The 13,423-nt window shown below is 36.4% G+C and overlaps 1 protein-coding gene across 1 annotated transcript in view; it reads left to right on the top strand.

Annotated features, from left to right (window-relative positions):
* KIAA0232 (KIAA0232 ortholog) overlaps positions 1-13,423 on the top strand; it is a 63,217-nt gene that overhangs the window by 33,750 nt on the left and 16,044 nt on the right. The window contains exons 3-4 of the mRNA XM_066317232.1: positions 11,310-11,376; positions 12,748-12,829. Coding sequence (XP_066173329.1) covers positions 11,310-11,376; positions 12,748-12,829 — 149 coding nt within the window. The remainder of the gene's footprint in view (positions 1-11,309; positions 11,377-12,747; positions 12,830-13,423) is intronic.

Raw genomic sequence — 13,423 nt, 5'->3', positions numbered from 1 at the left:
CAAATTTTTAGTGTTCAACATTCACCTATAATCTGCAACCTATAGACTTGAGTTATTTCAGGGCTGTTTTGACTTCTGTTGCCTTCTCAGACAATTAAGCTTCCACATTTGTTGTCATTAATAAAATTGCAGCCATAATTTTTATAATATATATTCAAACACAGAATTGAACCTTTAAATCTTTTAAAAAAGCTTTTTACTTAAAGCTTCTTTGTAGGTAGTTTTAACACATGCATTGCATGAAAGAATTAAGGGGAAAGGTGATCCTGCTTAAATGCTAGTAATACTTTGAAGTAACCTGTAAGATATCTTTAATTTCTGATTTTTCAAACACATTTCTCATGTTGGGTTTTTGTGTATAAGTTTATATGTTGATCTGATGGGAATAATGAATAGATTTTGGACTGTGAAAGATAATGTTAAAATACTATTTCTGCTGAAGCATTCAAGCTGCTCCATACAATGTTCAAGGTTTTGTCTCTACAAAAAGATAGAAATACTTTGTGAACTGTAGTTGAAATTGTAGATCAAATGTTGAGATACAAATAAATACTTTTTTCCAGTGCCACTTGAATTTTTAAAAATAGTTTTCTGAATCATCTGAAAAATGTTTCCCTGTGATTTTTTTTGTTGTAGACAAAAAATGATGAGGTAGATGTGTTCATTAGGATGTTCTCTTTTTGCAAGTGCCCTCATAAATTGTCCATATGAGCAGTTATGGAGCTTGTTTGTAGTTTTGGTTACCTTCTGTGATCCCTTTTTCCAAGTCGGTGGATGCAGAAATGCCAATCTGCTCACGCAGATGTGGAACACTTGCTCTTCCAGCCTAAACTCTTCTTTCAGCCTTAGTATTGGAGCAAAACAAGCAAGTTCGGGCCCCTTTATTGGAAGTAATTGGAAAAAAGTGTTAGTAGATTTTGACCTGAATATATTTAAATAAAATTGTATTTAAGTGGAGTGATTATAGTGTTTACCCTGTGTGTGTCGGTAGAGAGGGTGTGTACACACACGTGTATAGGCACACACATACATACACACACAGAAGAGCCAAAACAGGGTGACAGTTCAATGAAGACTTTAGGATTTTGCAGCCTGATTGTTTTAGAGAGACAAGTGTGCAGAGGATGGAAAGGTTATGAGAGTCAGTAGTAACTTTTCTAACTCCCATAGGAAATTACGGAGATACAGTAAATATAATCTTGATTTCTGGATTTAATTATTTAAACCAATAACATATTAAGAAATGGCAGACAGTCTGCCTCCTCCGCCTACCAATAACCAAAAGCTTTAAAATTGGGTAATCACTTCAAAAAGGTGCTTGATGGAGGGACGAAGTCAGAAAATAGATTATATGAAAATTAGCTTGATAGCTGTAAGGACTTTTTTGTCAGCCTTTCATTCAGTGGTTGAAACAAGTGTTTTGAAATCGCCTCTTGTGGATTTTCATTTCCACAGTATTCATTCTTAGAGTCTACTTTATTTGGTAACTTAGTTTTGCTTGAATTCAGTTCTTCCTCTCTTATTAAAAAGAGTAATTCTGTGAAACACTAATCTGAGACAGAAATCCAAGGTTCTAGTTTTAATTTCAATTTCACAGTGCTGCAAACAAACGTCTGACTTGAAGAAGCCTAAATTTTGTGTTTATTTCTAAAACGTTTCCTACGTTGTGGAGAATGACATGTCAGAGAAATTGCTGTGCCTCACTGTGTCTTTGCCATGGCAGAGTCTGTTGTGGTCTAAGTGTGTTTGTGAGGGAAGGCCTGATTTTGACAGACACCTTCTGGTATAGGTAAGAATGCAAATCGTTAATGTGTGTATGTTCTAAGGACAGTATTTTCTGTGTGACAAGCATTTTGGTGTCTCAGATTGTCTGTATTTGTATGAATGAGTCTTTGCTGCAGATGCTCTTGATGCAGTGAGGAGCAGAGGAAATGTAAGTACATTGCAACTTGACAGAAAATGGAGACAGAATGCTGGTGAGAAAGACTTTTAAGACAAGTACTTTAATGTCGCAATCAATTGCTATTCTTACTGTAGTTCTAAAGTTTAGTTTTTTCTGAAACACTTGAATAAATAGCAGTTTAAAGACATGCTGAAGAATTGCTCCAATTTTTAAAAGCTTGTTAATAATACTGACCTTGAGTAGAGATTTTGTCTTCATTTTTATCCTGCTAAAGTATGGAAGGAATTTTAAAATGTTGGTTTGCAATTAACTGGTCAACTAGAGATATCCATTCTAATGAAACATTGGGTAAAAATGTAATTTTTACCTAATACTTAGGACTGGGGAATATTTATATAAAAGTCATTTGAAAATAAGAAATATTATCCTGAAAATACTGCATCAAATTTTAAGTAAAGATACCTCATCAGTCAACATTAAATAACTTGATGGTTAGTTTTGTTGTTGTTTGTAATTCCTATCTGAAACACAGATCAGTTTGTTCACATGCAGTGGAGTTTCTTTTTTTCTTTTTTTTAAACCTAATTCTGAAAGTACATTATTTTGTATTTGAATAATGAAAGTTTCCATTACTTGTCGCTGTAAAAAGACAGAAAGCAGCATCTTTGAGACACAGAAATTTATTAAATAAATAAGAGTTTAAAAATGCACGCGTGTTACTTTTTTATGACGTGGATACTGTGAGCAAGGCTGGAATTAGTGGTTACTTATGGGGACTGAAACATGTAAGACTTTTCAATAGGTATATTTCCTAGTAATAATATTGAAATTACCTTACGTGCCTGTCCATTGGTCACAAATCCAAGCTTCATTAGCTTGTACCTGACTACTTTTCTGCTAAAATATGCATTGCTCAATAGAGCGAGCAGGTCTCCACCTGTGCTGTTGTGGTTCCTGTGGAGTGCAGTTAATTCACTGAACGCTCACAGTGTGGCACATGAAGCTGTACCCCAAGATGGTGCCAGAGCCTCAGTTAAAGCAGTCACTGTGTCCTTCTGCTGAAATGTGTGAGGACTTCTTAAGAATGAGCAAAGGAGATAACTTCCTGTAGATCTTCCTTTCTGCACTGATGAAACCAGTGCTCCAAGGCCCTTTCCTTCTCCCAGTGTAGGGAGCCACTTTACGTAAGTTGTTGCACAGCGCATCCTGAGACATTCCAAGTGTCCAGTGCTGCCGCTCTCCCAAGGCCTGTCACACTGGGGTTCAGGCAATGTGGTCCATTCTGAACTAATCAAGCTCTCAAATTCCGCTGCATGAAACCGCGTGCAACTTGTTAAAGCAGGAGCTAGTCTTGGCTGATAGATTCTGTGATGAATTTTGAAAGAGAACTGCTCTGATATATTTGACAAGAACACACAGTGCCTTCCATCCCACTGTTCCAAGAAATTACTGCTTGGGGGTAACATGGAAACATAATTGTTGAAGCTTCATAGCAGTAATTTCTTTCAAATGTAGTCAGGTGTGGGCATGCTAACAGCATAGAGCTTTGGCTTTGCTTACTTTGAGTCATGAGGGGGGAATATAACTCTTCTGATACTTGTGTTATCATATAGGACTACATAGAGGAACAAGTGTGGCCCTAGTGAACAGTTGTGTTAAAAATTTAAAATTATAATTGTATTCTCAAATGTGCATTGCTTTCAGCACAAACTTGAGATGCGTCTAAAATAAGATTTTGTTGAAATTTTCTTAGTGTTTGTCATCTTTCTTACTTGAAGTGTAGAACTGTCAAACTTTGATAGAATCAGAGAATCCTAGAATGGTTTGAGTTGGAAGGAACCTTAAAGATCATCTCATTTCAAGCTCCTGCCATGGGCAGGGACACTTCCTAGTAGACCAGTTTGCTTGGAGCCCCATCCAACCTGGCCTTCAACATTTGCAGGGGTGGAGCATCCATGCAGTTACTACAGTTCTGCACATAAACCTTCCTTGAAGAAATAATCTGCTAATCAGGCCCAGTGTATCAACTGGTTACGATTGCACATCTGAGCATGTTTTTATTGATGGGTTATTCTGGCCAGCTATTGCTGTCTCTAGAGATTATGGTATCTGCGTGCCATTTACACCAAGGCACTGTTACATAATCTGCCTTGCACTTTGCAATAGGGATAGGCAAGAACTGAGGAAAAAGGACTTCTGGAGTTTGTAACAAGGGAACAGTCTTTCTTTTCCTCTTACGTAGATCAGCATCTTAACTAGATGAAATCACTAGTTTTTTAATCACTGATTTATTCCTGCTGTTTCATGCTTCTCTAATGTAAGCCAGTATTAATTAGGGAATACACACAGACCACTACACTGTGATACCAGGGAATCAGGTTGTAAACATCAGGTGGTTTCCTGAGTGATCTAAATTACACATTTTTGTATAACTGGAAGTGACATGAATGAGAGTGGTAATGTAAAGCAAGGATGAATCAAGTTGTGTGAAGGCCATCCTAACAAATCAGAAAGGTAAAGCATGATTTGAAAATTTGAATTTATTAAAGGAAAAAAATAAGGTTAAGATTCCAAAAGAGCCTTAATGGTTCTTGAAGCATATATCCTGACCAGATATATATGGCTGATGTGTGTCTGAGGATGATTGTTCAGAATCTTTTATTGGAAAATGCCAAAACTATTCACAAAGTCAATGAATAGTATTGTTCTTTTGGTTTGTATCCAGTTGCCCTTACTGAAAGGGATATGCTAGCAGTTTCCAGAACACATAGCATTATTTAAGAAAGAATTTTTAAAATAACTTCAGATACCATATAGGAAATGAAAGTAATTTGTCTTGCCAAGGTAACCATCAGAGAATAAATTAATTACAATAAATCAATTTCTTTTTCTCTATAACTATGGCATTAAACCGATATTCATAGTACCACATATCTGATTTGTCACATTACTGAAGCCTCTTTGCTGTCTGTAATAGTAGCATTAATTGAAGTTGACAAAAGTTTTAATTATTCCAATTTTTTAATATGTGCTTTCTCCATATAGAAAAGATACATACTGAACTGGAGAAATTCCTTGTGGGAGCTTAGTCTACACAAAAGTCACTTCATAACATTTAGTATTTCCAGTAGTATAGATGACTGTCTTGGAGGCTAAAAGTAGGTATTCAGTGTGGTTGGAAGTTCTTTCACCTTGTATGTGCTTCCCATGAAAATGGGAGCAAACTGGAGCAAGGCAGGTCTGTCCTCACAGCAGCTTCTCTGATAAGCCTGGGACAGAAGCGAGGTCGGCCTAGCATTTCTTGCAGGGAGGAGCAGCACAAAGGAGTGGCCAGGAAAGTGCCAGAGGGGTTGGTTACAGAGCTCTCCTGAATAATGCCTTGTGTTCCATCACAAAGCAGTGTTATTAGATTATAATTTTCCTCAATGCAGAACACTCATTTTCAAATTTTCACCAAAAATTTGCGTTAGGGGTCCATTATGAACTCTTACCACATGCATGAGCAAACTTGAATGAATCTGGCAGAGCACCTGCTGAGGAAAATTCAAGTGTCCTTTCTGCATTTCACTTATTGCAGAAAAAAGCTTTTGTGTAATTGGTGGGAACACATTTTAAAAGTTTCTCCCATTTCATTGATAATACAGACACATTTTAGCATGGGCAAGCTGAAGTACTGTGATTAAGTGAAATCTCACAGCAGCACTGCTTACAAGGATAGCAAGTCTGTTATTGGCTTTGAAGTCAGCATGTTTGTTTATAAGTGATGAATAATAATCAGGAAGAATAGTTTCTAGTGAGGAATTATCCTTTCTTGAGGGGATAACTTCTATTTCAGTGTAGCCTGCTATGGGAGGGATCTAAAAGAATTAAGTTTTAAATAACAGAAGTCAGATTAGCTGCTCTAGTAACCTACATTTAGGGATAGTGTGTTCATTTGAAGTTAATTTGGACTGGCAGATGATCTCTTTTATCTAGAATTAGTAAATAACATGTGCTATTTATTATCTATCTCTCTTAGAAGGTGTTGTAAGTGGTGAATCATAGCTCTGAAATCTGAGCCTGATCCTAGCTATGTGCTAGATATGTAATTTACCTCTTCGGAAGTGGTTTTAATACCAAAGACAGAATTAAGGGAGAGTTGCGAGGAAGTATTTTTATTTTCTTGTTGGAGAGCTATTGCTCTCATATTTCTTAAAATGGCTTGGATTTTTTATGATATTAAGTCAGTTTGCTTGGAAATTGGTATTTTGAGGTCACACATTGATTGAAAATTACTTTGGATCAAGTATTCATGAACCCCAAAAAGAGAAGTTAATAAATAGAATCTGTTTTTCTGACTGGTCCAATACCTTTGTTGTAAACCATTAAGCATTCAAGTAAATAGATAAAGATTTAATTGTGTTCCTACTTCTACAAGTACATGAATGTTTCTTAGTGTCATCCACCCTATTATGATGGAGGGAAATTCCATAATGCAAGCTGGAACCATATTTTATTCCTTTGAAGTCCACTTGGGTTGAACACCCTAGGGAAGCTGCTGTTTTAATGGATTGATTTGTTTATTCATTTATTCACATAGTACTGATCTTGGACCAAGTTTTTTTTTAGTCTTTTTTTTTAGTCTATCTTGAGCACCTCTTTTGAGAGTACTTGTAATCGGATGAATTATACTGTGTCAGAATGTTAAAAAATGTAAACTCAGACTTCTAACTTTCTCTCATCATCCTACAAAATATAGAAATAGATGTGTGGTTGCACTGAATCACATTTTGTGCCTTACTCAGTTCACGTGGCTTAACAGCTGATTCATATAGAAAAGCTGTCTAATCCTGCACCGGGTGACAGGAGACATACCAAGAAAATAGTCCTGGTACAGTCAGAATACCATCTTCTCTGGAGAGCCCTGTGGCCTCTTAAATCAATGATTTGAAACTGAATATATTGATTTATTTTAATTTCTAGATTGTTTGAATTTTTATTTTGTGAAAGGAGTGTAATTCTTCTCTAGTTTATCCTGTTTAAGCAGGGGTTTGGACTAGATGATCTCCAGAGGTACTTTCCAACCTAAACAAATTCTGTATGTTTGGGAAAGGGAAATGAGGATTTGTTTTGAAAGTGTAAGCTAGAAAGCTTTCAAAACCCTAATAGCAAATGAGTGATTATTTTAATTGTTCAAGTAAAAGGAAGTGCAATGTTTTTGCTTTTCAAAAAGATTGAAGAGGGGCAAAGACCTTTCCCCGTACCTTACAGGCCTGAAGTAACAAGCCATATTTAGTAAATATTTATACTGCACAGTTCAAAGCTTCTTGAAGAAGCTTTTAACTTACGTTAGACAAGATGCAGAAAACCTGAACCTGCCAAAAACCTAAAGCCAAACATCTCCCCAAAACAACACTTTCCTTTGAGTTGTACAATCTGACAGCATTTTTCAGTTTCTGTGTATATCTTCATGGTCAGTCAGATGTGGAAAATCTCCTTCTAAGTACTAGCTACCAGGATTTTGTTTTCCTTTGTTTCATCCAGAAGGCTTGGCTATTGCAGATGTGCAGACCTGCAAGACCAGGTATATGTTTGCATGGCATTTTTTGGTTAGAAATATGAGACCCATAACCAGATATCATTACTGGGTGATGGGAAAAGGTGAAAGCTCAGTGAAAATGAAAAATTTTGTTGAACAATCCCCTTCTCAGTTCTGCAGTATAACTATGTGAAATAATAGCAGTGCTGTTTGTGATCAAATTCAGGAAAAACAACTTAAATTTTCTGGATGATGGCTGTGCTGTGCTTGCTTGCAACATGCAGAAGTAACCTGCTAGAAGAGGTGAATATCAGTTAAGAATTCAAGCGATTTGTCAAGCATATGGGAGGAGCTAATGTTTCACCACTTCTTACTCAAAACTGTGAAAACATAGAAACAGTGCCCACTGTTAACATTGGCAACAGGTTTTAGTGAATTTCAGTTTAGTGCACATAATACAGGGTTTTTCCATGGTTCACAGTTTAAGTGAATATTTTAAATTCATAAAAAAATTTCAGAAGTAGCTACACTTTGGATTTAATATCTTCTGGGAGCACTTTCTGCAGCTATTCAGAGGTATGAATGTATATATGAAAGCAGTTGGACTGCTTTAGGGTAATGGGTTACCACTTGTCATCTCTGACTGCTCTACTTCCAGAGTAGAGTGTTCAGAAGGTCTTTGATTTAATATTTGACATTATATATATGTATGTGCTTATGTGTTTAGGAAAAAAAAATCCAACCTCAAAAAGCGAAAACTACCAAACATATTTACAAATATATATATAAATGTGTGTGAATTTTACTGTTTTGGTTTTGGGGTGTTTTTGTTCGTTTGTTTTTTCTTTTTCTTAATTGGTCTTATTCTTCATTATGCAGAACTGCATTAATTAGGTTCTGAATAGGGTCATGGTAGTCAGTAGGGAAGATAGTGGTTATTGGAGTCCTGTAACTCCAGCAGTCATTGACTGTTCTTGCTCATGCTGGGTGAGTTCAGAAGCTTAATTTATCTGTTAGCATCATCACTGCTATGCCAGTAACATGACACCTATCCTTTATGTAATCCTTTCCTTGCTGCAGCCAGCTGATAAAAAGCCAAAAAGAACAACTTTTGGTGAAACTGGATATACGTTAAAGTAGGGGTAGGAAAGAGAAATGTGATAAAAACAGTAGAACAGAATAAGATGTGTTTGGTGTACAGGAAATATTGCGGTGCAAAATGAAAAATATGAATTTAAAAATTATGCCCTGTCCTTTGTAATTTGAATGAGAGAAATAGGTTGGTAGAAATCTGGGCCAGACAATTTTGAGATTTCAGCCTTTTATGATGGAATTACAAAAGCAATAATTGGGCACTAAAATTCCATATTTCAAAATTTTTATAAGGTATCCAGTATTTTATAAGGCTCCAGTATTTGTACTGTATGGGGGCTGTCTATAAATTTGAACATAAGCAAAACACTTCAAGCAGATCACCTGGTTTTGTTAGCCATGTCCATTGAACCAAACCAGTGCCTGGAACGTGTTACTTTCAGGCCATGGGGTTGTTACAGCTACAAGGCACTAAGGTAAACAATAAAGTAACTAAAGCTGGTATTCTGAGAACAGCAGTGTCACATAGGAAAGAACTGCCATGGCATTTGTTACATTGAGTCTGTGGCACGTTTTCATGTGCTGCAGTAGGAAGCTGAGCAGGGGGTCTCCCCAGTCCTGCCGTTCTGCACGGTGGGTCCCACCCCCCTTCTTTTAAAGTGAGCACTGTCTCCTTCAGCGCCGGGCAGGACAGCGGGCAGGACAGCCGTCAGCTGACTCAAGTATTAGTTTCATGGTACAGGAGGAAATGAAGACTTGATTCCAAAAGTTTTCGCTTTGGCATAATGGTAAGCATATTGTTGCTGGTTTGAGGCATTTTTTTAGCATGATGTTATATGACGTTAAGGGAAGTGAGTCTGTGTTCTTTGGAGTGTTTGCTACAGGTGTCTGTTCAGTTAGACAGTTTGGGGAGCTAAGGAAAACCAAAGCCAGCTCCTCCTCTGTTGACCTTTTTGAGGGAGGAGGGGGGTGAGTCAAGAGTGGTATAGGCATAAAGTGACAAATTATTACAACTACATAGCTTTGTCCATATTACTGTTCTGCTTGGTTCTTGCTAAATGATTTAATTTATACTGGTAAATTTACTGATACAGAAGATGCCTTCTGAAGTTTGATATTGCTAAGTCATCCTCAGTTAAGTATGTGGCATAAAGGTTTATATTTAGCACTTCAGTGCAGCAGTACAATTAGGAATAGAATATTGCTTTTTTTCTCACTTGGCTGCAAATGATTAGAGTTAGCATATAAATCATTGCTTCACTGTATGATTTTTCAAGTGTGTTTTTCTGACAGTGAATTAAACAAACTAGTCTGACTGTATAAATTAGTATTCTCTTTTTCATAGTATTTACTTGTGCTTTAGCAACATATATTCACATTTCTCAGCAATTTCTGGACAGCAATCAGGAGAGACAAAAACCGTAGATCTTGGGAAAATGAAATATTTATATCACCAAGGTGACACAGCAAGTCAAACTCTTCTGAGCATTTCTGTAGCTTGATATTTGATCGGCGCTACCTTTGAAGAGAAAACATGTCCCATAACTATATGCACGATAAGATCATGTTAAATTCAGAAGATGAGATAATTTTCTTGGGGGATTGTGTAAGTTTCTTCAAGCAGAATTTGAACTAGACTTTCAACAATGATGGAGTTGATAGTGAGGAAACTGTGCACAGGATACAATAAGCTGCATGGTCCTCCCTTGTTACCACTCCCAGCTGTACGGTGATGTGCAGGGGACCTGTTGTGTCCTCCTCACTAGTTCCAGATTGCTGTATTCAGCTGTGATTCCAGCTCTGTTTGCTGTTATGGGAAGTGTGAAGAAGTGCAGTCCCTGAACACAATTCCTGAGCATCGAATAATGACAATACAAATATCCACGCAGTACCCAGCTCACCTAGGTTTCCTTCCAACAGGAATGGTCATTTCAGCCTCTAAGTTGGTGTTTAGTATTTCACTGATGAGGATGCAAATTTTACTCCATTGGAATGACAGGAGGGTTTCCTCTGTGGATAATATATTTGACTGTTTTCTGTGTATGTTTCTTTTTAGTATTTCAGTATTTATGTAGAGGAATAAAGGAGGAAAATAGACGCTTATAGGAATGTGAAGAAGGTGATTTTTTCCCCTCTGCTGTCCTGTGTTGTTAATAATGAAATGTTTAAAAAGAAAAAAATACCTAGTCATTTTAAATTTGCAAGACTGTGGGGGGGATGGGTTTTGCATACAGATACTGTGGAAGCATTTCCTCTCCATCTCTGCCACATATGTGGGTACAGCTTCCTACTGTTCTCCTTTCCATCTTCATGCCTAATTTTCTCTATCCTTTTAACAGTCCCTTTCCCACAGGTATAAATTGTGTAGCCAAAAGGATCAGGTGTAGCTTTTTGAAATTCATCTAAGTGATCAGTGGGTCATTGAACTTCTGTCCTGAGACTCCTGGATAAATCTGCAGCAATACCATGCAATAAATGTGACATGCTGTGTTTGCAAAGCCTCGGATATCCAATGGTGCAACAATGTGACCTATAGTTTGAAACCTCTGTGGGAATGTATCTTCCTGTTCCAGGGAATCATTTTGACCTCTAACTAATGTATTTATACGATTGGATTTATACTAGTAATAATTTTTGTTAATTTTTCATATGTAGTTACTGTGCAAAAAGAACCGTATGTCTGCTGAGATATGTTTACTGTGTTGGTATATTTTTTATGACATTAAAATTCTTTTTAGTAAGTTATGTTTTCTATTTTTTTTTCTTTTTTTCCCGCTTGGTTTTGTTGTCATGCAGAGCTCTGGGATTGAAACATTAGTGGAGGAGCTTTGCTCCAAGCTGAAAGACCTTCAGAGTAAGCAAGGTGAGGAAAAAAATGTTTAAACTTCTGAAGCCACAAATTGTATTTATCAACTCTGCAATATTCTGAGACAGGGGTGTGTGTGAAGGAGTAGGCTGTTATTTCAGTAGTGTTTAGTACAGGGCATGGAATTTAAAAATACATTTGAATAATTTCATTCAAATAATTTAAGCAATTTTGTATTGATAGGCTTTATTTACCTAAGAAATAGCCAGTCACAAATGGAGTTTTCTTCATGAGAAGCTATAACTATTCATATCCAGCCATGCCTGCTTTTTTAGTAAACACTCCAAATTCAGCATCCCCCCACTCTACCAAAAGTAATGAAAATCAAGTAGGCTTGATTCTATTCCTTTTGTGTAATGATGCTTGCAAAGAGCAGATTTGCCTCAAAATAATTATGTGGAAACTATTTGTGGGAAAAGTATCCAAATAACCATCACTACTTGAAATTTCTGGGCTATAGGGGAATGATAATGGGCACTTTATGATGTCAAGCCTAGGGGAGGGAGCACAATGTAAAGTTGTGTTGCCCCCAGTGAAAGTTCATTGCACATAAATGTTTGTTCAGGCACACAGCAGCAGCCTTGGACACTTGGGGTAAAATTAATATGCTTATTATGTAGTATAAGTAGCTGTAAATAAGAGATAAACACTTAACTGCTTAAGGAATGGTTTTAGGTGTTTCCATTCCCCCTTTTTTTTTAAACAGTAATCATTAATCGGCTCTTAGTATTTCATAATGCTGTGAATTCCTTCCTGAGCCAAGGTGTTGTTGAGCATTTATTTGAAAAACAATAAATTAAAAAAATAGTATTGCTCACTTTTTTTTATTTTAAAGGTTTTAATATAAAGAATTAGAAAATCTTCAGAGTCCCCTCTCACAGGAAATATGAATGATTACATATAATTCATATGAATTATATCCACTCAAAGCTTGGCAATTACTGCAAGGCTATTTCCTTTTAGTGAAACACATGAGAAGTCAGATGTGGCCAATGATAAAAACATTTAGTTAAATAGTTGATTTTTAAGAAATATTTTTGTGTCTGTAATGCAAGAATGGGATAAGGATTTGGACATGAAACAATTAGACATTCAGCAGGATTTCTCCCAGTGGGGCATTGCTAGCCATGATGTTGCATGGAGATGCTAGCCAGTTGTGTTTGATCTGATTTGCAGGACTGGACAACAATGAGAAACTTGAATCTTGGGTGGTAATTCATAATTTCTTAATGTTATTTACAGTGTTGTATGTAAATTTTACTACTATTACAGTTATACATCCTGGTGCTTTTTGTTAAATACTGTTATAAAGTACACTGGCTTTTTTGGATTTTTCTGTTAAGCATTTGGAATTTTCTTCCAAAACAGAGGAGAAGGTTCACAAAAAGTTAGAAGGCTCTTTGACTCCTGAGACTGATTTATCTCCCACAGCAAAGGATCAAGTAGAAATGTATGCATTTTTTTCTTATTATTATCTGAGATGCTTTTTTCTTTTTATTTTCATATTTTAACACAGTGAAGTTAACTTAGTGGGGAATCTGGAATTTTCTAGATATTGAGAAATAAATTTCTTTTCACCCCATCTTCTTTTGTCAATTTTCTATATTTAAATATAATCACTTGGTACCATGGGCTAGTTTAATTTCTGTTAATGCCCAGACTGCTTTCATTTGACTATGTGCAGAACTCAAACCATACTTTATTTCAGTTTCCTGAAGACTAAGTCAACCAGACAAAAACTTTCAAACTGTTAATTGATACGTAGATTTGCCAGGAGGGAATAATCTGTTTCCTGGATTCAAATCTCACAGTCTTCTGTTGCAGAAATGGGAAACAAAGTCTTTTATAACCTTTAAACTCTTGATAACCTAAGTGATCTCTTAGTTAACAAGTACCTGAGTCCAGTGTTACTGAACTACCCAAGAGTTTTGTCATTGACCTCTCTTGGAGACACAATTGCTTCTGTATCTCTTAAAAGCAGCAACAGCCTAGTAGAAATGTTACTAAATGGGTGATCCATCTGTCTTCAGGGAACTGATTGTGC

This window comes from Sylvia atricapilla, chromosome 4, assembly GCF_009819655.1.
Source record: "Sylvia atricapilla isolate bSylAtr1 chromosome 4, bSylAtr1.pri, whole genome shotgun sequence".
NCBI lineage: Eukaryota > Metazoa > Chordata > Aves > Passeriformes > Sylviidae > Sylvia > Sylvia atricapilla.
Note: the sequence above shows the minus strand (reverse complement) of the source record. Positions and strands in the feature narration are given on the sequence as shown.